Source organism: Triturus cristatus, chromosome 11 (genome assembly GCF_964204655.1).
Source record: "Triturus cristatus chromosome 11, aTriCri1.1, whole genome shotgun sequence".
NCBI lineage: Eukaryota > Metazoa > Chordata > Amphibia > Caudata > Salamandridae > Triturus > Triturus cristatus.
In genome coordinates, this window is record NC_140594.1 from 473,648,183 (window position 1) to 473,676,054 (window position 27,872).

Consider the following 27,872-nt stretch of genomic DNA (forward strand, 5'->3'; position numbering starts at 1 on the left):
TTCGGCTCCTTGAGCGTGGAATTCTTCTCTGTCGGACTCTTCACCGAAGATATCTGGTAGGGAGCCGCTTTGATGTTGCATTTCATGACGTCAAGCCAGACGGCCTGTACTGCTCGATTTTCCCGGCCCTATTGTGTTGACGGGTGATTAGTGTGACTTCAGTCTCTTACCATCCAAGTCTAAGGGTTAGAGTAGTGAATGGAGCCTATTTACTAGGCACTTCGACATGATCCTGTGTTCTTCCCCATAGATCAGGGCTTGCACACATATCCTAGGGGATAGATTCGTTAGTATTAGGGATAACCTGTCCTGTAGTGAGGGTATTTCATGGAGCCGTGCTGAATTCAGGCCTGGTAGGCCTCAAACGGGAGAGACTCCATCTTTCTTTCTGCTCCGGCAGCTTGAGATGCTTCTAGGTTAAGGGTGATGTTTTAGTTATGAGGTGTTATTCGCTTGAAGAGAACCGGTTCAGGCCAGCCCTTATCGAAGGATTGTATTTTTCTTCATGCCGAAGACACTACATCAGGCCGGCCGGCTGGGAACGTGTCCTTGGTACGGGGAGGTACAAGAATTTGGTGGGCGGCAGGTTACGGGCCGGAATTTTCCATGAGGAAATGCACCTCTATATTAGTGAAAGTCTGAGGCAGATACGGTGCACTTACTTCAGTCCGTAGGCGGCATCTAGCCGTTAGCAGTAAAGCTACTACTTATTCCAGGGAAGACAGATGACAAACTTGAAGGCGGAGAAAAACCGAGAGACAGATACTCTTCTAGCAGAATAGCCAGAGAGGAGAGAGTAGCCGATGAGGAAGAGGTCCCAGTGACTCGGAGAAGGGAGAAGGGAACAGATCCGTGACTGCGGAGGTGTGACTTCCAGGCGAGCCGAGGCACAGACGAGAAGGGAACCTAGATGACCATTGAGTGCAGGCTACACACGACTAAGGTGATGTCGACCCCTTTCTTATTAGAGTGTACAACCTAATCTTTCACTTTTCTTTGCAGGTTATGTGTTACATAGTAATGTTATGTGATTGCGTATGTAATGAGTAATAAAGTACCCAGTTTGTAGTGAATCAACATGTGCTGCGTGTTCTTGTATAAGAGGGTAGCCTATTCTTCTAGTCAGCTGTGACTTGACATGAACAGATGTTAACCCTGATCAGGTAAGTGGTAACTGAATAAGGGAGAGAGGAGCCCCTCGCACCAGAGAACAGGTTGTGCTCAAACTGGCAGTTCTTGTGTGATCTGATAAATAGTAAAACTGATTCCCTTGTTGTATGTTATGGTAATCATAGGATGAACTTGTACTGAGGCTGCCGTCTGGGCAGGAAGTCCTGGGTCCGTCTGGGACCGCGAGGCTGAGGCTGCCGTCTGGGTAGGAAGTCCTGGGTCCGTCTGGGACCGCGAGGCTGAGGCTGCCGTCTGGGTAGGAAGTCCTGGGTCCGTCTGGGACCGCGAGGCTGAGGCTGCCGTCTGGGTAGGAAGTCCTGGGTCCGTCTGGGACCGCGAGGCTGAGGCTGCCGTCTGGGTAGGAAGTCCTGGGTCCGTCTGGGACCGCGAGGCTGAGGCTGCCGTCTGGGTAGGAAGTCCTGGGTCCGTCTGGGACCGAGAGGCTGAGGCTGCCGTCTGGGTAGGAAGTCCTGGGTCCGTCTGGGACCGCGAGGCTGAGGCTGCCGCCTGGGTAGGAAGTCCTGGGTCCGTCTGGGACCGCGAGGCTGAGACTGCCGTTTGGGTAGGAAGTCCTGGGTCCGTCTGGGACCGCGAGGCTGAGGCTGCCGTCTGGGTAGGAAGTCCTGGGTCCGTCTGGGATCGCGAGGCCGCCACTTGTATTATAAGAGGTCTAGATATATATATATATATATATATATATATATATATATATATATATATATATATATATATATATATATATATATATATAGTAGGAATTCCCTGTCCTTAGGTGGTATATATCTGTGGTTACTTGTTGTGAATAGGCCCTAGGGAGAGGGTAACGTTCTGGCTGGGTTAGAGAGGCTCTGATGAGCGGGTTCTATCTGATCCGAAAACCCAAGCAGAACATTTGGCGTCACGAACCGTTTTCAAAACCTGTGTGCGTCGTGTTGTCTCGTGTTTGCTTTCGGCGTGTGCGTGGTTTTGTTTGTATATTATTTGTGGTATAATTGTGTGTATAGTTTTTCTTCTTCTTTCTTTTCTTTTTCTTTCTTTTCTTCTTTCTTTTTCACGATGTTTTCTAGAAAGTCAAAATCTACTTTTAAGTTGCCCGTTGATATTCCCGGATGGGATTCAACGCCTTATGAAGCCTTAGCCCGTGAGTGGGCTGATTCTACTGGTTTGAGTGAGAATTGGAATTCTTCTTTGGAGCTGGCGGAGCCGGCTAATGTGATTACTTGTTTACAGAAGGCACCCGTCTCGAAGGGTGAGGAGATTCCCATTTTGGGGCGCAGAGGTTGGATTGTTCTGTCTGCGTACAGGATTCTGCATGAGAGGTTGTTGAAGCTACAGATATCTCTTAAGGATGTGGAAGCGCACTTTGTTGAGATTCAGAATTCTCATACTTTGTTGCGGTGTCAAAATAAGTTGCTTGCTGACAAACTTGAGACGTACCAAACTATTGCCGAGAGGGCGGCTGTGCGAATTGCTCGTTATAAATACAAGAATCGGCGTGGTCGGGTTTCGACGCGAAAGGTGCGTCTGGTCGTGGCGAAAGCCGGACTGGATTGGAATCCTGATGAATGGGATGGTAATATCTGGAACTCGAGTGATTCTCCTTCCTCGGGTGAGGAGTCTGCCAAGCGCGAGTCCTCTCGCTCCGGCCGTGATTGTAGGTCGGCTTCTTGCGCCTCTGATGGTGCACCCCGTGATTGCGCTCGTCCTTCGAGCGGGGTCGATGCTTCTTCCACTGATTGTTCCTCTACGTGTACTGGTCGAGCTCCTTGTGATGCTCGTCCCGCGGTCTCAGTGCATCCAGTTTTTCGTCGGAAGTTGCAGCAGTCTCCCGCTGCTCCGCAGGGTGTTTCTTTAGACTCTTTAGAGGACTTTACTCAACAAGAAATTAGTGATATTTTGCAGCGATTTCGGCAGCGAGCTGGTGAGACCTTGCTCACATGGATGGTGCGCCTTTATGAACTGGGCGCTGCTGGCATTATGTTAGATAATGGCGATTGTTTGAAGTTTTGTTCCTTGAGTTCGGATTCTACTGTACAGGATCATTTTCTTAACTATAATGGTGGTGGTCAAATTTCTTTACTTCAATTGGCGACTGAGGGTTGTAATCAAAAGTATCCTACTGAGTCTGATTGGCCTGTGAATGACAAACCGTGGTATACTTTGCGCGACGCTGCACAACGTCTCAAAGAGGAGGTGATGAAAACGGCAATTTTTCTGGGTACTGCTGACAGGTTGCTTGATGGTTTGTTGACATCTTCTGTGCGGAATCGTATCATTCGTTCTTCCCCTGTTGCCTATAAGCAGGTCATGATGACTTTATTGATTAATCAGACTGGTAACGTGTTATCTACGGTACTGGAATCGGTACGCCAACTCGGTGAGTTGGGTGAGTGGTTTAAACCTGAACGTCAGTCCCGGCCTGACACTCGTACTCCTGGTGACAATAAACTTACTAGACGTGATATCTTTTCTGGTCTTCTGGCCGATGGTGTGCGGAGGGAGGACATTGACGGTGAGACTACTGCTCGTTTGTGGGAGTTGTTTCGCAAACGTGGCTTGGATCGGAAGGAGGGTGCCCGGCGTGTTCGGACGACTGAGTGTGATCGTGGTGGTTCTGACGGTAGCGGTGATGACGACCGCCGTGGGCGCTCTGTTCGTCGTGATGATCGACGTTATGTACGTGATATGTCCCCCCGTCGTGAGAGAGACAGAGAGAGAGAGGAGGAAAGAGAAAGGGGGAGAAATGATTATGTTTACAGCAGACGTAGAGATGATAGGGATCAATCCCCTGAGTTGAGGAGGAGAGAGGATCGTCATAGTTTGGCCGATCGAAACCAGCAGTGCAATGCAGAAGACACGAATCCATTTCGTACTGGGAATGGATATGAACAGGAGGTACCGATACCTAAGAAACGTGAGAGTCTTTATCCTGATTTATCCTGGTACACAGAATGCAGTAAGCATGACTAGGAAATAGGTCAAGCTCCAGTACACAGATGGGCTCACAGAGATAATAGACCCTATGTAGATATTGATATTTATTGGAGACATCGTAATATCCAAAGGGCCCGAGCATTGGTAGATACAGGAGCGGAGGCCACTCTTATTCATGGAAAATCAAAGAAGTTTACAGGTCAGCCTTTTACAATTACCGGATTGGGTGGAAAGGAAACTCCTGCCGTTCAAACTTTACTTGAAATGAGAATAGGTAGAATCCCTAGAAAAGAATACTCTGTACTAGTGGTGCCACTCTTGGAATTCATAATTGGAATTGATATTTTGAAAGGAATGACTTTGCATTTAGATGATGGATGTTACCAATTTGGAACTACGCATTATATATCGTCCAGGCCTATACGGGTTGGTCGTTTAAGAATTCCCCCCATAAAAGTTCCTCAGGCGACAAAAGTGGTTTGTCAGAAGCAGTATCGTATTCCAGGTGGTCATGAGTAGATTAGTACCACTATTCAGGAGTTGGTGGATGCAGGTGTTATAACCCCAGTTACTTCTGCTTGGAATAATCCTGTTTGGCCTGTACGTAAGAGTGATAATTCTTGGCGTATGACTGTTGATTATCGAGAATTGAACAAACACACACCCTCTTTGACCGTTGCAGTACCGGATGTCATTACTCTAATTGAAAGAATCCAAAAACATCCAGGTACATGGTATGCGTCCATTGATATTGCTAATGCTTTCTTTTCGATTCCGATTGCCCCTGAGTGTCAGGAACAGTTCAGTTTTACGTGGAATGGGCGTCAGATGACGTTTAGAAGTCTTCCTCAGGGCTATGTGCATAGTCCTACGATATGTGACCGGCTGGTGGCAGAGCATTTGGCTGAGGTACCGGTTCATCCACAAATTCAGATGTGTCATTATATTGATGATGTTTTGATCCAAGGCGAAACACAAGAGGAAGTTCAGACCCAATTGGACAGAGTCATTGAGTGCCTGCGTGAGAAAGGTTGGGAAATCAATCCGGATAAATTACAAGGCCCGTCCCAGGCTGTAAAATTTTTGGGTATTAATTGGCATGAAGGGCACCGTGAAGTGATCCCTCAGGTTAAACAGAAAATCCTTGATTTTGCAGTTCCGAGGAATAGGAAAGAAGCCCAAAGCTTCATTGGTTTGTTTGGTTTTTGGCGTCAGCATATTCCTCATTTGAGTCAAATATTGGCCCCCTTGTACCGTGTCACTCGTAAAAAGAATGCATTTGAATGGGATAAACCGCAGCAAGATGCGTTCAACCTAGCAAAAGAGGCAATTCAGCATGCTTTGGATTTATGGCCCGTACGTGATGGTGAGGTGGATTTGAATGTGTCTGTACAGGGCCTTTATGCGAATTGGAGTTTGTGGCAGAAGCAAGGCAGGAGTAGAGTGCCGTTGGGTTTCTGGACCAAAAAGTTACCTGAAGCTGGTGAGCGTTATACACCTTTTGAGAAACAGTTACTTGCATGTTATTGGGCTCTGGTGGATACCGAGCAACTGACTTTGGGACATGATATAGTTTTGCGACCTGAAATTCCTATCATGCAGTGGGTTATGAGTTCGCCGAAAACTCACCGAATTGGACATGCTCAAGAGGCGAGTGTGATTAAATGGAAATGGTATATACAAGACAGGGCATGTGTGGGACAAAAAGGAGTTGCATCTTTACATGAGCAGGTGGCGCGAGCGCCATCGACTGAGACTGAGAGTGAATGTTCCGTACCTTTAGTACAGGAGTCTCCTGTCAAGTGGGGTAGACCTTTTGATGATTTGTCCGCAGAGGACAGAAACCATGTCTGGTTTACGGATGGTTCAGCAAGGTTCATAGGGACGAAACGGCACTGGAAAGCGGTGTCCTATAATCCGATCACACAAAAACTGCTGAGCACAACTGGTGAAGGTAAGAGCAGTCAATTTGCTGAACTTTATGCTGTTTATCAAATTCTGAAACAAGAGTTACCTGGCACATGTCATATTTTCACCGATTCTTGGTCTACTGCCAATGGACTGGCAGTTTGGTTACCGACTTGGCATTCCCATAATTGGAAATTGCATTCAAAAGAATTGTGGGGAAAAGAATTATGGCAGGAGATTTGGGAGATGCTCCCACAGAGTACTGTTACAATCTTCCATGTGGATGCTCACACCCCGATAGATTCTCTTGACAAATTTTTTCATAACATTGCAGATGAGAAATCTAAAATTGCTGAGGCAGTGGTGGACAGGCAAGATTCTGATATTGCGGGATTGGCGAAATGGGCCCACCAGAAGGCAGGACATTTTGGAGAGAAAGCCACTAGCAGGTGGGCTGCTGATCGAGGAATTTATATTCCCCTAGATTTAATCAAAAATGTTATTTTACATTGTCCCATTTGTCAGCATATCAGACAGCGCAAAGTGCCCCAAATTGTTAAAGGTCATTTACATCGCGGGAAACTGCCCGCTCAAATTTGGCAGATTGATTACATCGGTCCACTTCCCATGAGTAGGAATTGTCAATATGTTTGCACAATTGTTGATACATACAGTGGCCTGTTGGTAGTCCTTCCCTGTAAGCAAGCTACCCAATTGAATACCATTAAAACATTGGAATTGATTATGATGTATTATGGTGTGCCATTCCAAATTCAATCTGATAATGCATCCCATTTTCGTGGAAGATTGGTACAGGAATTCTGTGTGGAAAACAATATTGACTGGGTATTTCATATCCCATATTATCCGCAGGCCTCGGGTCTTGTGGAGAGATTGAATGGTCTGCTGAAGGAGCAACTGCGTAAATTGACAGATGACAAGTATAAGAATTGGCGAGACTTTTTGCCCCAAGCGCTATTAATTTTGAATAATCGTCCTTTTCTAAATGCTGAATCTCCACTTATGCGTTTGTTTCCTCCGAATGTTAATGCTCAGCCAAATGAAATCAGAGAGACTGTGATGTACTGGGAAATTACTCCCGGAGCTTTGGCTCCATGTAGAGCGACCCCAGGGTCGGCAGGTTTAGACTTGCATGCCATGGATGACACCGTTATAAAAGGTAAAGATCGGGTCATCATCGCAACCGGTGTTGGTGTTCATATACCACCCGGGAATTTTGGATTAATCGCCCCTAGATCGGGGCTGGCTGTAAAAGGCATTCAGGTGCTTGGAGGGATCATTGACAGTGATTATCAGGGAGAGATTAAGGTGCTCCTGCTGAATAGCAGTGAGGCTGACTTACTGATACATCAAACTGACCGAGTGGCTCAATTACTCATAATGCCTGTTTTCAGTGGAGAGATCATAAAAGGCACTGCCCCAACTTTGCTAACTGTACGAGGCCAGAAAGGTTTTGGCTCCACAGATAACCCTGGGGCCAGGGTTTGGGTGCAGTCGCCTAAGAATCCCCCTGAACAAGCAGAAGTCATCGCCACCGGTCATGACAATACCATTTTAGTTATGAGACCAGGGAAAGATAGCTGGGAAGCGGTCCCGGCTGACAAATGTTACTTACGAGAATGAATAATGCCTGTATTTGATCCTCTTTCAGATCATTCTTTGGACTGTTGCTGCAGGATGTGTCGTCGTCGGACTATTTTCGGGTTGGTTCGACGAGAGAGGAGGGATACCGTCAACCCGGGATGAGTTACGCACCCGAGTGTCGCGTTCCCTCGCTGCGTGGGATTCGTCATCGAACTTTTGGACCTTACTGGCGAAAAGGGTGACTGATGCCCCTCACTTCTGTTTGACGCCGATGAGATCTGTACACGACATCTTGGCGACCTGTCTGGTTGCTGTCCCTGCTTCGCTAGAAACTTTGACTCATATTTTTAATATTTCAAAGGCTCGCCCCAATGTTCTTCTGGGCGATTTTGCTACCCATGCGTATTGCCCCTTATGTACTGAACTACCAGACCAGATACCCCCCATCCAGTCCCAAATAGTTACCTATAATATCACACAAGGAGATTTGTGTTTTTTCCTTACGTGTAATCCTGGTGCAATTTCTGAATGTCTGCGTCTAAAATTGAAAGGTGCTACTTCCTTTACCCTTCATGAGCGAACTTTGTGCTTTCAAAGGACACCGAAAACATGTGCTTCTGTCCAGAACAATATGACTTGCAAGAGTTTGGTGGTTACCCCCAGTCATTATCGCACGATGTTACTACCTGCCGGATGGCTTTTCTCATGTGGTAATACTTCCTGGCCATATGTCCCCGCAAATATTTCTGGAGGCCCTTGTGCCATTACGAGACTCAGTTTACTGATGTTCTCGTCACATCCGAATGCCAATTCTCGTGTGATTCGAGATACAGTGATGTTACAGGAGGATTGTGACTCGTCTTTGCATTTATATTCCAAGTCTGAATACCTTAGCCTGGCTATTTCAATTATTGGTGTTCCTGCTTTGGCTGTTTATAATGCCAAATCTACTGGGAAAATGGCCTGCTGGATGGTAAAATCCATTAATCATACTTCTACAGTCCTGTCTGACATGCTGTTAGACGCCCAGGGTGAACGCAGAGCCATCTTGCAAAATCGAGCGGCCATTGATTATCTTTTGCTTAAACATGGACACGATTGTTCTGATTTTGAGGGTCTTTGTTGTTTTAACTTGTCTGATCATACACAATCCATTCGCGCTCACATTGATAAGCTACATGACTTGACAGAAGAAGTTAGAAAACACATTGACCAGGGCTGGTTTGACTGGCTCTTTAATTGGTTAACTGATTTGTATCTGTTACGTCAGGTATTAGGAGGTATTCTGATTACCATCGCTGTTTTGATTTCTATCTGTTGCTTTATTCAGTGTATTCCTTCACTACTTCAATTCTGCACATTTGGTACTAGACATAGATCAGTTAGCTTTGTTTCATATTATTCTTCCACAGATGTTAGTTCTGTTTAATGAATGTATAATAGACTGAAGTCAAGGGTGAAATGTACTGCTCGATTTTCCCGGCCCTATTGTGTTGACGGGTGATTAGTGTGACTTCAGTCTCTTACCATCCAAGTCTAAGGGTTAGAGTAGTGAATGGAGCCTATTTACTAGGCACTTCGACATGATCCTGTGTTCTTCCCCATAGATCAGGGCTTGCACACATATCCTAGGGGATAGATTCGTTAGTATTAGGGATAACCTGTCCTGTAGTGAGGGTATTTCATGGAGCCGTGCTGAATTCAGGCCTGGTAGGCCTCAAACGGGAGAGACTCCATCTTTCTTTCTGCTCCGGCAGCTTGAGATGCTTCTAGGTTAAGGGTGATGTTTTAGTTATGAGGTGTTATTCGCTTGGAGAGAACCGGTTCAGGCCAGCCCTTATCGAAGGATTGTATTTTTCTTCATGCCGAAGAAACTACATCAGGCCGGCCGGCTGGGAACGTGTCCTTGGTACGGGGAGGTACAAGAATTTGGTGGACGGCAGGTTACGGGCCGGAATTTTCCATGAGGAAATGCACCTCTATATTAGTGAAAGTCTGAGGCAGATACGGTGCACTTACTTCAGTCCGTAGGCGGCATCTAGCCGTTAGCAGTAAAGCTACTACTTATTCCAGGGAAGACAGATGACAAACTTGAAGGCGGAGAAAAACCGAGAGACAGATACTCTTCTAGCAGAATAGCCAGAGAGGAGAGAGTAGCCGATGAGGAAGAGGTCCCAGTGACTCGGAGAAGGGAGAAGGGAACAGATCCGTGACTGCGGAGGTGTGACTTCCAGGCGAGCCGAGGCACAGACGAGAAGGGAACCTAGATGACCATTGAGTGCAGGCTACACACGACTAAGGTGATGTCGACCCCTTTCTTATTAGAGTGTACAACCTAATCTTTCACTTTTCTTTGCAGGTTATGTGTTACATAGTAATGTTATGTGATTGCGTATGTAATGAGTAATAAAGTACCCAGTTTGTAGTGAATCAACATGTGCTGCGTGTTCTTGTATAAGAGGGTAGCCTATTCTTCTAGTCAGCTGTGACTTGACATGAACAGATGTTAACCCTGATCAGGTAAGTGGTAACTGAATAAGGGAGAGAGGAGCCCCTCGCACCAGAGAACAGGTTGTGCTCAAACTGGCAGTTCTTGTGTGATCTGATAAATAGTAAAACTGATTCCCTTGTTGTATGTTATGGTAATCATAGGATGAACTTGTACTGAGGCTGCCGTCTGGGCAGGAAGTCCTGGGTCCGTCTGGGACCGCGAGGCTGAGGCTGCCGTCTGGGTAGGAAGTCCTGGGTCCGTCTGGGACCGCGAGGCTGAGGCTGCCGTCTGGGTAGGAAGTCCTGGGTCCGTCTGGGACCGCGAGGCTGAGGCTGCCGTCTGGGTAGGAAGTCCTGGGTCCGTCTGGGACCGCGAGGCTGAGGTTGCCGTCTGGGTAGGAAGTCCTGGGTCCGTCTGGGACCGCGAGGCTGAGGCTGCCGTCTGGGTAGGAAGTCCTGGGTCCGTCTGGGACCGCGAGGCTGAGGCTGCCGTCTGGGTAGGAAGTCCTGGGTCCGTCTGGGACCGCGAGGCTGAGGCTGCCGTCTGGGTAGGAAGTCCTGGGTCCGTCTGGGACCGTGAGGCTGCCGTCTGGGTAGGAAGTCCTGGGTCCGTCTGGGACCGCGAGGCTGAGACTGCCGTTTGGGTAGGAAGTCCTGGGTCCGTCTGGGACCGCGAGGCTGAGGCTGCCGTCTGGGTAGGAAGTCCTGGGTCCGTCTGGGATCGCGAGGCCGCCACTTGTATTATAAGAGGTCTAGATATATATATATATATATATAGTAGGAATTCCCTGTCCTTAGGTGGTATATATCTGTGGTTACTTGTTGTGAATAGGCCCTAGGGAGAGGGTAACGTTCTGGCTGGGTTAGAGAGGCTCTGATGAGCGGGTTCTATCTGATCCGAAAACCCAAGCAGAACACGGCCACATAACGTCTTCTTAGATCGAAACGATTGGCACGCGTCGCAGTATTGTTCGTCATGTTTCGGGGATAGGCAGAGGATGCACACTTCGTGCAAGTGGGTGCACGGAAACTTTGCGCGATACCCGGGACAGAGCTTGAATGCAGTCCGTTCCATCGACTGCAAGCGAGCCCGACGCGGGTAGGCCCAACGGCCCTCCACGAGTTTTCCGATCAAAGATCTTTGAGTCATAACAATACACGGAGAATGGGGAACGCGATTGAGAAAGAATACCGTTGAGGGTAGTGGATTGCACATCGAAGGGAACCCGAGAAACTGTGCCGAACCGGAGCGCAGTAATTCACATCCGATCCCGATGGCGGAATAAAACAATCTAACTATGGAGTTGACGCCCATGCGCACTATCACCGAAAGGAGGAGTCACCTACCTCGTGACTGGGAAAGACTTCTTTGAAGAAAAACTAAGTGCAAACATCTGGACCCAATACTAGATGGCAGGCTATGCAGAGCATGTGATCTACAGCTCACATGCCTTGAACGTAATGTTCAGAAGGCATTCAGAACTCCTGCAGGAAGCACAATACTAAATAATGACTTTTGCAAATGATATGGTAAAAATTTGTGAAAAGCGATATTCCCCTAGATAAAAACCTTTGACAACAGGCTTCTGTCTTGTGGAGGCACGCGCAGATGTACACGTCGTTTGCAGATAGAAGTGATAAAGAAGACGCTTAGTTGTGGGCGTTGAGTTGAAGTTCCTCAATGCATGTGGATGCGTCCGCTCGTCGCTAATGTGAAGTCCATAAAAGTCCAAGACTCAATTCTTTAGGTTTAAGGTGATATTTAATTTCTAGATACAGAGGAACTCCATCTACATCAATGCCTCTCCAATTCTAATGGAGCAGAGGCAATGCAACTGGGTTATAGATATGGGGTGGAAGAGAAGGAAGAGGAGAAAAGTAACATACCATAAAACCTAACAATATGCACAAGCAATATTACTGTACCATACCACAGGATGCTCACCTATAATGGATACCTACAGAGCTTTCGAACAGCTTGCAGCTTAAATTACAAGAAAATACTTGCTCCCTCTTCAACTTCTAAGACATTTTTAACAAATATGACAATGCACCACAGCATAGAATTCGTGAAGACCAGCAAAGCAGAAGGCATAATCATCTTTTTCAGACTTTTTCACTCATCAATGAATAGGCACTTGGTGAAGAAAACCAATACGGTGGGTGTGACAGAAGCGGAGGCAAAACAACGGAGGAAAAAAATTCATTAAAAAAAAATATTTGAAGAGGTGGGAATACCTAAATTGATGGATGACATTAAAACATAAATGCTTCAATATCACAGTGCAAAATTAAAAAGAGCCAAGTCCTGCTTTCACAGATCATTTCTGTTACTGAATGAAAACAAAACAAACTGTGGGCAACTTGTCACATAGAGTAAGGGGAGAAGGGAGTGTTCTACTGGCTACATGCCTTAAAATGGCAGAGTCAAGCTCTCTAGGTGATGCTGCCAATCTGTTTGTCCATTATTTGTGCTTCTATAGTAGGGAGAGAGATAGAAGGAATACGTAAGCAGCACAGTTATTTTTAATAATATTTTAGTCACTTAAAAAAGAAAATATCCAACGTTTTTTAAATGTTTTGGACAGAAAGCACTCTATGAGAAGTGCTTCAGATCCCAAACGCAGATATAGTCTGAAATTTGATATTAATGAAGATTGCATGGCAGAAAAATAAAAGAACGTTAAGAAAATGAAACAAGTTTATCAATTCTCTACTTGGACTTCATTGTTTAAGAATACGGGCTAGTGTTAATCTGAAGGCCTACTTAAACGGAAGGTTACATTTTTTCAACTGTAACCTTCATTTGTGAAGGATCTATCTATCTATCTATCTATCTATCCATCTATCTATCCATCCATCTGTTGAGTGTGCCTCCCTTTAACATTAGGAACGTTTCTGCCACTTTTTAACATTGCTGCCTTCTGTTTTTAGATCGCTTTCTTTGTATGAACGGTATGAATTTGAACCATTGTATAAATTTGCACTGTGTTTTTTAAAGACTTTTTAAACTTTGCCCATTTGCACATTCACTAAACTAAGTAACCTCCCTGTGTAGCGTTGGCTTTCTCTGGGAGTGGGTTACGGGTTGCGGGGACCGCTTTGGCTGCTACACTTCCATCTTGACAGGAAGGTGCAGGGGCGGGTCCACGTTCTGGCTGTAATTACTGTGGGGGATAAAAGCAAGCCCGTCTGCGCCTGGCCCGTGCCCAGGGGTGCTGCCAGTGGTAGCCCACAGTCCGCCGTCAGGCTCGTCTATATCAGGGACCATCTACTTGACCTAAATAAAATTGGTAGGTGCTGCCGCAAGGTCAGTTCCAGGTTCTATCCCTCCATGGCACCCTATCATTGTCCCGAGTGTAGTTTTGATATCGGCTTTTCAATACCTCAACTGAAAGCAGTAGTTTGCAATCACACTAAGGTTGAGCGGGAAGGGGTGAGAGCAGTATTGGGTACCCTAATAATTGCCCGCTCCCTCTGCAAACATGCTACAGAGTTTGAGATATTTGTAGAGACACACGGTGTAGACTTAGCATTTATCACGGAAACCTGGGGAGAAGCGTACTCTGACCCTGATTTAGCTTTGGCCGTCCCTGTGGGGTTCACCACGTTTAGACAAGGCAGGGTGGGGAAAAGGGGTGGGGGACTAGCGGTCATTTATAGAGATATTTGGAAAGGGTCCTTCTATGTGTAAAACAGTGGGCCCACTATTCTTTTAAGTTTGTGGACACCATTGGCAATTCCCTGGACATTATATCTCAGTCGTCTGACTTTACGCTCTAGGGCGATTTTAACCTCTATCTTGAAGATTCTTCAGACAGAGATGCTGCTCATTTTCATGGCTTTAAGAACAGTTTAGGCCTCAGTCAGTAGGTGAGAGGCAGCACCCATTCAGGAGGGCTTCTGTAGGATAGACTGTTCACAAATAACAAGTCCCTGCATTGCCTCCCGTCACTACCGCTTGTATGGTCAGATCATAAAGCAGTAATGTTCCACTTCTTGTTCAACCCCTCAGTTCGGGACTGGCAATCATAAACAGTTGCAAAAGTTTCGACCCTGTAACAGGCTTGATCCTAAGGATCTCAAGAGCTCCCTGTCACGGAGTTCACTGGTTCTCTTTGAGAATCAGTGTGAGGCAGCTGCCACTTTTGAGGTCTGTCTAAAGAGCTCCATAGATCAGGTGCTTCCGGTCAAATCATCCATTTGTCATAGATCAAGGCAATCTGAACCATGGTTTTCAGAACAACTAAGATTGGAAAGACAAAAGTGTTGCCGTTTGGAGAGGAAGTGGAGACTGGCCAAGGATACTAACAACCAGTTGGCCTATAAACAAGCTTTACTTGACTATAAGAAGTTAGTATATAAGGAGAATGTTTCTCACTTCACTATAGCCATTCTAACCGCAAAGAATTATTCAAAGGAACTCTTTGCGACAGTGAAAAAGTTAGCCAAATTCCCAGAGGAGACCATTCTACCATCAAATGAAACATTCTGTAACTCACTAGCCACCTTCTTTTCAAGATAAGGTGAAGGCGGTCTATAGCGGGTTCTCACAGAGTGCTCCCCTAGGCATGCTGACACCTGTAGGGACTCCTGGCGTGGCTAGGGGGGAAATGGAAATCACTCCGCTACCCACGGATGGGAGTGACCAGCATGAACTTCTCTATTTTCCCCTATTAACTACGGAGGAAGAGATTAATCTTATGATGTCCACCAAATCCGGGTCTCCCCTTGATCCCTGTCCACCCAAAATTTCTAATCTTCTGCCAGAGGTTCTTTCCCCACATCGGACTCATTTTTAACCAAATGTTTGTCACCGGTATTTTCCTGGCGATTTGGAAATTGGCGTCTGTTCTCCCCCTCCTCAAGAAAGCCAATCTGGATGGAGCGGACCCGAACAATTATCGGCAAATCTCCAGACTCCCACTGCCCGCAAAGATGGTGGAAAAGGCTATGAATTCAGTCATCTCAGATTATCTGGAAAAGCACGAGTGCCTAGATAATTCTCAGTTTGGTTTCAGAAAGCAACACAGTACCGAACTGGCGTTGATCTCTGTCTCTGAGACAATTAGGCAGACCATTGATGCAGGAGGCAATGCAGCACTAGTGCTGCTTGACCTCTCTGCAGCATTTGATACGGTAAACCATCAGAAATTATTGCAAGAGCTGGAAGGTGTCGGTATTAGAGGAAAAGCGTTTGATCTTCCAAAATCATTTCTGTCAGGGCGGGAACAGTTTGTGGCTCTTGCAGAGCACAAGTCGCTGAATTTCAAATTGCCATGTGGGGTGCCACAGGGCTCGTCATTGAGCCCTACCCTTTTTAACGTATATGTTGCCCCACTGGCAAGGCTAATCAGATCTTTGGGTTTCTCTGCTATTTCATATGCAGATGATACCCAGATTGCGGTTTCAGTGACAGACTCTCTAGACGAAACGGCAGCCCAGTTCCACATGTCTTCGCTAGGTGGGGGACTGGCTGTCCGCTAACTGTCTGATGCTTAATGCTAGCAAGACTGAAGTCCTACTCTTTGGCAAAAACACCAACTTCTGGAACCCCACGTTGTGGCCTCCAGAGTTTGTCCCACTTCCCCACCCTAAAGAAAAGGTAAAAAACTTGGGGGTGACATTTGACTCTATGCTCTCTTTTGAAGGTCATGTCAATCAGGTCACTTCAGTCTCCTTCCATACTCTGAAAATACCAAGAAGGATTCTCCCATTCATTCCAGCTGACGTGAGGAAATTGGTGGTGTCTGCCTTTGTTCTGTTCAGAGCTGACTAATTTAACGGGCTCTTTATGAACCTCCACAAAAAATGCCTCAACAAGCTGCAGATGGTGCAAAATGCCGCAGAGCTTCTATTGCTAAACATACCTAAATATTCATCGGTCTCCACGACGCTCAAAAAGCTGCACTGGCTGCCAGAACAAAGGTGGATAGAATTTAAGTCGCTCTGCATTGCATTTAAGGCAACTCACGAAGCGGGCCAGCATTTTGTTTTAAAGAATTTGCAGCCTTATGCCCCTGCCCGCCAGCTCCGCTCAGCACATTCTCACAACCTGGTAGTTCCCTGGTTTAAAAAGTGTGCGTGGGGGGAAGGTGCTTTTTGGTCAGTACGACCTGGCTTTGGAATACACTGCCGGTGCAGATTAAGAAAGAAAAGCAACTGTTACCATTCAGGAAGGCGTTGAGGATATGGCTGTTCAATCTTTGATGTGTCTCTATTGTTTTTATCGGTCTTGTGCCGAGCTAGCACCATGATACCTTTGGGTAAATGTTTTGCACTTTACAAGTCTCCTTTTCATTTCATTTCATACTAGCAAATATACCATAGAAACTACATTTTGTGAACTGTCAACATAATGACTTTTTTTTTTAATCCCTAGGTCTTTCAGATACAGTTGTAGTTAGTTCACTTTATAAAGCCATCAACTCTGTAGAACCAGGTAGATTCGTACAATTCCACTCAATGGACAGCAGATGAATTATGAAAATGTGGCATAAAACAAGATTTTGAATCATGGAACAACCACAAAACATTTTTGGGGAGCTTTTAATGGCACAAACTCTTACAGCTACAACGAGTACAGGTACTGTAAACTGTATATAATGTTACAAAGTGCTACCTAAATACATGTAGAATGCAAAAAAATAACTTTGGCTCAGTTAAATTGAACTTGTTTTAACACATTTTTGATAAAGACTTTATTACATTTTGTTGTTAATAGATTAAGTAAATATGTCCCTGCAGCAGCAAAGTGATCCTGCAGCATTTCTGGACATGCAAACATATAGTGTGTTTTTTATTATCAATTACAAAATATATTTATCCAGTTTTTCACTGGTGAAAAAGCCTGTGTTTTCATGTTAAATTGTAAACAGGTATAAAGCTTTCCAATAAAAAAAGTCCCATCAATTTCAAATGATAACATTGTTACACATTATGAAACTGTGGCCAACATCAAGGGCATTAGGAGAATCATTACAAAGTGGATTGCACTTATCAAGGATAACACTACAGTGATCATACACGCAGATACCTTCTCCAATCAATGGAAGGTTTCACAGATTCTTGAAATGAGTGGATACATATATACAAATATACTTCAGCTGGGGCCAGTCGTCAGTCTCTGAAACTATCTTGGGTTCATACTGAGAAGATCATATCCTGAATCAAATCATATGAAATCACTGATTTTACACACACACTGCTAAACCTTACCCCATTTTTATACAAACAAGGTGCTTTACTAAATGCAGAGGCATGTTATTTTATTACAGCCAGTTGTGCCAGAAGGGATCATTCAATATAAAATAATCAATAATGTTCTGAAAAATCTAAGAAATTTTGTGAGAAGGATACGCCAACAATCGAATTTAAAAATGCCAGTGTAGGTGCCCATAATTGGCACTTTGTATGGTCACTTAACGTTTTAAAGCTACATACATGTGGTTTGAAGGTCTAATCCCATGATCATGTGTACTAAAAACATGTACTCATCTAGGGGGGGTTCTGATTGACGTTCTTGTAAGCAGACTCCTCACTTTACTGTGACACAGAATGAAAGGTGGAAGTATGAGCCAACATTTGTAAATTAATTAACCACTTTGCAAAAGGGAGATAAAATGTCCTGTGGCTAACATCCTCCAGCAAAATCACAATGGGGCTGGATATCCTGCTTTGAGGCGGGATATGCAGCACCACAGGACAGGACGTGTGGCAGTGAGGGAGGCATGAACTTTAGAAGTACAGTGATTGATTTTCACAAGACACACATGCAAACACACACACATTCATATGGTGTACTCGGATCTCAAAGATTCTTAACAGGTGAGGATTTAGATCTGGTATCAAACTTGCACTGCCTAGGAAGAAGAGAGACAAACAGGAAGAGCTCTGACCATCTGTGTTGCTTCAGCTTACACAGCATCTCCCTATACTACAAAGCTGAAAAAAATTGCCTTTTGAAATTGATATGTGGAATGAGAAGGGACAGGCTCTGTCTCTATGATGAAAGGAATCAATTTTTCAAGGGGAAAGAGAAAACCAAGAGAATGACCAATAAAGTATTTCTTATTCTGAACTGATTTTCTGAAGAAGGGGACCAAACTTAGTCATTCATTTCATAGCTCCCTAAAACAGGCGTAACAGATTCAAACAAAAATCAAATAATTATGGATAACACAAGTCACCCTCAACTCAGGATAAAATTTGCAACAGGTTACGGATTCCCAGGAGCTGAATTTGACTTGATCAGTCCGAAATCAACAGTTACAAGATACCAACGTAAAAAAAAGCATCCTGTGTCTAAAAGAAGACAGCAGTGAAAAGAGATACAATAAATACAGCAACTATGCCAATACAGGAAAAAAACTGACTCCATCAGGTGTCCAAAAAGCCACCCTGCATCTTCACAACTAACACCAGGTTCCCACAACACACTAGATGCCCCTCAGATTCCAACTCTACGCTAAGTCTAATACTCCCTTGCCATGTCCCCACCTCAAAGAAGTTTTCACCATGCCCCACAAAGACCTAGTCCCCTTACCCAACAAGAAACATTTAACATTTCCTACAGGAATGGCCAGGGGAATTTTTAGTCCCAATGATTGCTATATTATTGTCTGGCAGAAGGGTCACATTCCAAAGCATGATGAGGAGCAAATTCATTATTTAGCTTAATTTCTACCTCACCCAAACAACATACAGACAACATTTCAAAGACATATGCACACACACAACATTGACTTTTTACAACAACTATGGACCAAAGCAAAAACTCCATTCACATCAAAATAAATAGCTTCTTGAAAGGACATTAAAATGTTAAACGATATAAATTGTGATTGGAATCACTGCAGGGCTATATTATTTTTTTAGCTCAAAAATATGTATGTTGTGGTATGCAAGGTAATTATTTAATTTACCGTCAAGGTATGGGACATCCAAGCAGACTTTTATCTTTAACCCTAGCCTAACTTCTTATTGAGAATGTTTTTAAAAGCCTAAGGCAGAATAAATACAGTGTAAAAAGTAATTTCACAATTAACAGGTTAACTTTAAAAAGAGTTTATCTGCTTGTATGAAGCAAAAGCGCCATAAAAACACAAAACCCTGTAAGGGCTCGAATCAGCAGCTCTTTATGAACCAGTTCTGCTCACTGCCCCTACTTTTACTACTAAAGAACTGAAACAGAAGAGGAGTATAAACAAAACCTCTTGTAGAATCAAAGGATGTGTTTGGAATGAGTTATATCCAAACCGTGGATATACTGCATAAGCTTTATGTAAGCACAGCAGAAACCCAGTTAAAAACAATTATGCATATTAATTAAAATCTTAAATTAATGTACTTTATGCATTCAGTTTTCAACAAATCAGGCTACCTAAACGAATGCAGTTGGCAGTCAGTCACATTTTGAGCTTTCTTTATACGTCATAGTGTCCCCCAATGTCTATCTGCTTTGACAACATAACTACTTACATGCCAGTACTTTGTGCACATTGCACAATGCAGACCTAGAGAGAAGCTTGGATATTTAGTATTCTTCATCCTTTGTAGTTAACTCAAACAATGAGCAGACTAGGGACAAACCATGTGGCCATATATCAAGATACTCAATGTGATTAATTTAAAAACAGATAACCCTGTTTTCTGGAGATTTCAAGGCAAAGATGGCTCCCAGCAGCTTCCAGAAGAAGGTGACTAATGAAAACAGATAAACTTAATGATTCCCTGGTCATGAGGTGCCTTGTCGTTTGCTTCTCACTTCAGTGTTAACTGTGGTATGTCTACAGTAGGAAGTGTTGAACAAAAGCAGATGGGAAGACAGTGAAATACAATGATCAACCAATTTTCCATTTCAGATGCACTCAAACTAAATCTTCAGGTTAATGAATACCAGGGTGACTGGATCATACAAACCATAGATTTTTCAAAAGATGCCCATGTTAAGAAACAGATCGAGATATTGAGAGATAGTGAGGGATTTCTTAAACTCGTGATAAGATCACAAGCAGGCAATTTTGTTAATATGGTATAATGGAGATCCTGTCAGACATGTTGAGTAGCTGTATGCAGCAGCTGCCAAGTGAAACTACACAAGAACCTCAAGTGACTCCTCTTTGCAAAACAACTTCTAGCACTTTAAGGTCACTTTAAAAGTGACATGTTTCTCACATTCCATATTAGAAATTCTAGAATAAAGAGTAAGATATTAAATTATGTACAATAACATTGAATGTCATTCAGAGCCATGCTACATGCGCTGAAATTCACTAAAATCTACTCAAGTGAAACATCAGTTGCCCTAGTGCTTTGTAACAATTTGGTAGTAAATCTTCACATTTAAAAACATTACAGAGACGAGCAGAGATTTCCCTACAGTTAAATATTTTAGTATGGTTAGTGAAAACTATCGAGCTGCATATAATATTATAAGAAACATGGGGACTGACTGCTGGGTCGCCCATGAACATGGTACAATAAACACAAAAAAGAAACAACATTAAATACCAATTGTGTACGACTTGATTTCAGAGCACTGTTTCTATGTGGCAAACAGAAAAGGCAGATAAATATGGAGAACAAATATGTCATGCCCTTCCATTTATGAACTCACGCTGAATGTGGCATTAACTTCATAAACTGGGCATTTTGACATGCTTATCTATAAGAACAGAGGTTCTAGTGTTTCTGGGTTTCAAATGCTTACTTTTTATTTAAGAAAAAAGTGCCTTGGCCCCCGTTCTCCATTTTAAAAGATAGAAATATCGACTTTTACTAAAAATTCCCTAGGGGTTTATCATTTTATATTAAAAACTCCCGTACTGATGAGTTTATAAATAGATTTGTATTTTCTCTTTCAATATGCATGGATTGTTCCCGCTTTGGGGAAATAACATGCTTCCATGAGGATACGCCAGAAGACCATTTTTTAATTGGTTGCATCGTTTGTCAAAGGTATTCTCTTATAACTTCTGCATTCTCTGGAACCATTTAAAACAATGCCATAACATCACATCATCTAAAATAGTGTGACAACTTTTGCAAAAAGAAAAAAAAAAAATACAACTACATTCAGGAATATCACTAAAGGAAAGACAACATCAACATAAATATAAGCGCTCTAGTAAGATCTTAAGACTTCTTACGAGATATAGGAAAGCAAAAATTTTGGATAAGAGAACTTCCTGTGGAGCGTTTCGTCCACTTTTAGTAAGAGACTTTAGTACCAGCTAAAGGCAGGAGTCAAAAAGAGCATTATAATGGTCATGCCGAAAGACGAAAGGTATGAAGCATACTCTTCATTAATATTGTTTCCTGCTCTAGTCAAATGCTTCAGTGATCAGACAATGAAACAGACAGAGGCCTAGCAAAGCTACCAAAGAACAAAATACCTGCACTGCCCCTGCATGAAAAACGATCAGAGACAGGCTTACAAAAGTCTGTTTTTACGGCCCCAGGAATTTAACTGACAGAGCTACACAACAGAATATTTTAATTTCAGGTGACAGGGAAGGTTTGGCAGCAGTGCTTTTGAAGTTAGGATTATAGAAGTAACACATGGCTAAAGTGCCCAAGCCACCATTTTAATGTCGCTCAACTTTGGGGGAGGAGAAGGGCAGGGTTTACGAAGTTCAATACTTCCTTTTGGTCTACAGGCGGACACCATTGATAGGCCATCCCCTTAAAACTGGTTTTACTAAAGGAAGCAACCTCTTGTTGAGATTATTTTCTGCTGGTGGCGTTTAGAAGCCCTTCTGATTTATGAAACAAAGGCAAATGCACTAGTTGTGACATTTGGGCAACAAAAATGTAAATAAAGTGAAGAACGAAGCAGCAGGAGAGCCTCCAATTGTGCTCCGATGCAATACTGAATTCCAGCTGAAATGTAGACTAACTGGAAAAAATGTAGAAACAGGATGCACAATGTCATGCTTAAAACTGTCAGTTCAAATTCACTAATGTGGCGGTAATACAACTTCACAGGACAGGTGTAGCATCCGGCTTTACTCCATCAGTAGCTGCTGGTTGAAGGTGTGGTCAGTCTTTTCCCAATGTAAATGCTGAAACACAAACATAGTGCTTTAAGTTTTTTTTTTGCTTAACTTATTGAAGACACAAGCAGTATTTTATTTTAGAAAACCAGCTCAAAAAAACGTTTTTGTAAGCATCCTGCGTTATGTTGCACAAGTGTCATCATGTGAAGATTGGTTCATGGAATTGAATAAGCATTACGGTCATCATAAGAGCAGCAGTACGGGATGAAAATCTGCATAACAATGGCCAAAAGCTCCAATTAGAGATGGAAGAAATACTTAAATAAAGTTGTCTTCCAGGCTTTAGAAAGACCCATCTAGAGGAGAAACTTATGCCAAAAGCTCATTTTTAGATCTATGCATTCTTACAAGCTCATTAGACTTCGATGACCTAGAAATTTCACACTTCCACACTTGCCTCATTACGTGACCAGGACACACCTCCACACACAAATGTTTTGCAAGAACATTTTCTTTCTGAACCAATCCCTTGACCAATAACTTGTGTGACTTATGAACACGAATTACACTTTGGCATTTAGGCATCATTTTGCACAACTTTCCTGATACTTTGCGTACTTTTGGGGGAAAGAAATAAGCAATTTCACACATAACTTAACTCTAATATGGAGCTCTGTACAAACTAATGCCTATTAAAATGACGATAGCTTAGCAATCTAAATGCTCGATTAGGACACCTGCTGTGATCAATAAGTCATGAGTCTGAATCCCTGCAAGGACCTCCTAAGCTTTCTATCCTTCCAAGGTCACTCAACTAAATTGGATAACACCTGGTATTTACAGCACTTAGGACAGCAGGCATGGGGTATGAAGCGATCTCTAAAATAACCATGTTATTATTGTAACTACTATTGTCTAATTCTTTATATATATTTTATATGTTATGAGCTCTCTTTTACAGAACGATAATGATATGGGGTAGGTCACTTACCTGATATTCATGTTTTGAATTATTACTTGTGACATTTCTTATGGGAAAACCGGATACCAAGGGCCAGCAGAACCTGTATGTAGCTAGAAGTATCACTAATCAAAGCGGGTGAGCAAGTTACCAAGCTCCTGAAAGATGTCCCTCACACAGTGCGGAATAAAACGCCATTCGTTTTTGTTTTTCTTACAAGACCTCTCACACACCAACGGTGTTTGTGGCATGCTTCATCATTGGGGTCACACTCGAGATACCTAGGGAGTCACAGCTGTGATTCGACACCTGATTACAGCCGAGCTGTTTTTTTTTTTGGGGGGGGGGGGGGGGGGGTGTTTCTTTAACTCAAGTGAGACGAGGGTGTGAATTAAAATGGTCTTCATGGTTTCTGATCAACGTTGTGTGGTATTTTTTTTCCCCAATAACAGTACCCTTAGACAAGGATTAAAATCAGTGGTGAATGCGTGGTGAGGAATGAGTGAATTCTGACATCCTTCATAAAGATCGGGTTCCCGACTCCCCTATGTATCTGTACTTACGTTCATCACTTAGCTCATCTCGTAAATTTGCCCCTGATAAACTTTCTGTACTTCTACTGTGTGCATTTTAAAACAGGAGAACCCAATCTCGCATAGAGTGAAAGGTACCCGATCAAATAGACAAGGGAGTGTTTTAAACTGACTTGGCGTTTTATTTGTCTATAGAGTTAGAAGCCCTATGGAGCGGTGAGCTGAAATAGCCCTGGTTATTTATGCTCACAGGTACCATTTAAAATTCTCATGGTTTTTTCACCCTCCAGATTGCTTGCATATAGCTAACCTGTGCTTCCCTCTGGTGGAATATGAATTAGAAAAGGGAGGGAAGCATTAGATTATTTAATAGTATAAGCGAGGGTCGTGGTTGGGTTTTATCAGCTTTATATTGGCTGGACTGGGAAGTGGCAGCTTTCACTGAGACTCGATATATCCCCTATCCTTATTACACTGCAACTTTACCCATTTTGATTAATGAATCCAACCCCTGGAAGGGGGGAGGGGGGTCAACAACTGGAACCTAGTTGATTGGCTATCTTTCATTTTATAAGTATTTTATTTCTTCATTTCCCATTCTGCGATTTGCACATTATGGGAAGGGCTCACAGTTGTATGGTATTTATTGTTTTAACAGTTCTGTCTGTATTTATCCATAATTATCTTTGGCTACCTTATTTGTATTTATCCATAATTATTTTGAGAATAAATGGAGTCGTAAAATGGCATATTTCAAAATGTATTTAATTTACAAACATGCACTCATACTTTGATGCCTGTCGTGTTTTAGCAAATTAAGCAGCCAGATATAACAAAACACTATACCCACAGATATATATTAGCATTGTATACAAATATATGTTAATATTTGCCTGTATTTAAGGAAATCTCTTAACTCCTCATGCTTGTATCTTCTCAGCTGTTGGCCTGGAATTTATGAAGGCAGGATGGAGATTTACTTCCAAGAATCACAATTTTCTGTATTGTTTCACTTTTTAAAATAGATAAAGACAGAAAACACATTGCTTTCTGTCTGTAATTATCTGTAAAAATCAGTACGAACGGAAAACTGGGAGCCTTAATTATGGATAATGAACCCACCCTCCTTTTAAGCATGCATTTTGCTTCATTATACTAATATTTTATCGGACTGTGTGGCCGTTATAATTCACCCGGTTCATTCTGCGATCTGCCACATTATGGGTAATGAACCCACACGGTTTCTTACCATGCACTTTATTTCATTTTTCTAGTATTTTATTTGATTGTGTGATAGTTATAACCAATTTTGGATTTTGCACATCTTCCCTTGGGTCTCCAGTGCATTTCTTGCACATCTATTAAAATATTTTAACAGATAGAAGAAACAGTAATGCAACAGAAAATAAATTGAGGTTAAGAATTTGTGTTATTTATAAAATCTCCCTCTCACACTGTTTATAATCTGAGTCAGTGCAGATGCTGGGGCACCGACTGGGAAGTAACAATGTTGGTCCTTCTACAGAGGATTTTGTAACTGGGGTACAATGTTATTTATATTGTATTTTCGATTATTTACTGAATTTTTAACTTTTTGCACTGGTTATAAGTAACTGAGCAATAAAAAATAAACTGAAACTGACACTGAAAGGCAATAATACTTGTAGCAGATTCCATCCCATTTCAGCTTTATCAATGGCTGGCAAGAATAAGGTGTATTTGTGCCCACATGACAGGATGACATGCAAGTCACATCAGTAGGTGTGGAAAAGGTCATTCACATGTCAAGTTTATTTCTGAAATTATGGTGGGGCTGATTAAGATTCACTTACACTGCATTGAAAGATTAGTACTTCTGGGTGAAGTTAGTTACATGTCAGGATTACCTTTGAAAGGCTGGATGTGCATTGAAATTCACTGACATGTCACTGAAAGATGAGCAGGGCTGTGCATAGTCACTCATGGGTGAAGATAACCTCTTAAATACTTACTCAGCAGACTCAGAATCGGTGAGATATGTCAATGTCAGTAGCCTTGGGATGACTTCGGCACTGTTATAGAGCACAGTGGCTCCAGCACTACTTTACCACGTAGTAATAATAAAACACATGGCATGTGTATTTGTAGAATGTGCATTCGATCTGAGGTGTCTCTTGATGCTATTGACAGATGACAGATATTTACTGTTATCCAGTTCTATGCAACGTATTTTATCAATCTCGGAAAGTAAATGGAGTATCTGAAACTTGAACCCATGATCATGAGGGCCTAACACTGGTCTCAGCTGTGGAAACATTAATCTACCTTGCCACCATTTCATGCTAATTGCAAACAAGTTTGGCAAATTAAAACATCTGCAACTAAAATATATTTTACTCGTAAAGAAAAGAAACGAAGAAAAAAAAAGTGGAGACTCAATGGATCTAGCGGCAATGCAAAAGGTTCACACCTGCCACTAGGATGAAATAAAGCAGTAATCAAGTCTGTAATAAGAGTTTAAATACTTTCTGAAATTAGGTATTTTAAAGAAAAAAACATAATTAATTGATTAGCTTTAAATCAGACACCACAGATTTCTTACGCTACAGTTTAGAGTTTGATAGCAATAAAAAAAATAATTGCTGGAAAATTGCTTCACCTAGAGGTCATTTGCTCTAGTAGAATTTCCATCACCATACGACTCCTAAGATGAAGGAAATTCCTCTAGTGGATTCTACTCCGGATTTAATACTTTCTTAGATAATCTGTGGATTCTCCATTACAAATTCACCTCAATTCTGGCCCTACATATTGGATGTATGAAAAAAAATAAACAAAGAAACTGCATATGATGAGTACTTAGGTAATTGTTGCAAATTCAATTAAGTGTGAACCAAAACCAAAATGATGAAAATTCCAGAGATCCTTCCAACAAAAATGTTTTTGTTTTTTTAATTTGCTTATAGAAGTTGAACAATGCGGGGAGAAAACACAGTCACATCTTGGTTTCAGTCCATCACCGCGGTACCAAATAACACTGGATAAAGGAATGTAAAGAAATATTTTTTTTTTAAATATATCAGGTAATCAAAACATTTTTAAAATGTATTTCAGGCAAAGGTTGGTTTCCAATTTCCTTACTTTAGCATAACTTTCCATACTGCAATCTAACCACAAGAGGGCAGTAGGAAACAATAAAAGACAAACATTACATCTCAATTCAAATTACAAACAAAGTTTTAAAAACTCTTATGGAAACCTTTTCTATCCTGTTTGTTAGCATATATTTTAATTGGTTTACTAAAACAATTTAAATGAGGTTATATGTAAGCATTTCCTTCCAGCTTCTTTGTTTGCTAATAGTTTGAGAGTTGTTACATTTGATAGTCTTTTTATGTTGTATCAAAAAACATATTAATCAAAACAAATTAGGGCCAGAAGAACCAAAGTTTTCTGAGGTTACAAACCCTGAGATTCACAAAATCACAGGATTCACAAACACAAAAGATTTTCTAGACTGGATAAAAACTTTTACGAGTAGGAAAATGTCCTGTAAATTGGGCTTTTCAAACCCTTTCTGAATCGTAAATACGAGTAAGCGTGAAAGGGGACGCCCCCTATTGAAGAGTCAAAATGGTATCTATCAATGAGTTGTATTCTTAAGTGCAGTCGCAAACCACTGATCAGATGCCAAGTCCTGAGCTCGGGTGGCAAATGATTCACGAAAGGTGCTTCTCCAATGAGAATTCCATACACCCACAACTGTACTACTCTAAGCCATTCTACCCTACGCTCTACGCCACTCTGCTCCATTTCACACCACTTCACTCTATTCTACCTCAAGCCACTCCACACCACTCTATGCAACTCCATTCAATGCCACTGTAAGCCACACCACCATATGCCACTCTACGTAATTCTACGCTGCTCCATTCTGCTCAACTCCTCTACTCTAAGCCACTCCATTCCACTCTATGCCACTCTACACCACTCTGCTCCACTCAACACCACTCTCCTCTATGCCATTCTACTAAATGCCACTCCACTCCCCCACTCTATGCCGCTCTACTTCCACTTTACGCTACGGTATTCTACACCTCTCTACTCTACAAACATTTAGCCATGCTGAACACAACATGGCTAACAGACATTGAAAAAGCCAATGCCTTTTACATAGGTGCGAACTATTGTCTTTGCCAATGCTCGTTACATTTGCAGCCAAGGGTCATGAATTGTGACCTGCCTAATTCCTATTCTTTAGGCAGGTAATTTTGCGACCTCAGGCAAATGTAC

General features: G+C 42.6%; 1 protein-coding gene across 2 annotated transcripts in view; it reads right to left on the bottom strand.

Annotated features, from left to right (window-relative positions):
- Positions 1 to 16,640: 16,640 nt before the first annotated feature.
- BNIP3L (BCL2 interacting protein 3 like) overlaps positions 16,641 to 27,872 on the bottom strand; it is a 121,309-nt gene continuing 110,077 nt past the window's right edge. For both annotated transcript variants that reach the window (XM_085632756.1, XM_085632755.1), the window contains exon 6: positions 16,641 to 22,172. In XM_085632756.1, the coding sequence (XP_085488882.1) occupies positions 22,124 to 22,172 (49 nt within the window). In that variant the 3' untranslated portion in view covers positions 16,641 to 22,123. The remainder of the gene's footprint in view (positions 22,173 to 27,872) is intronic.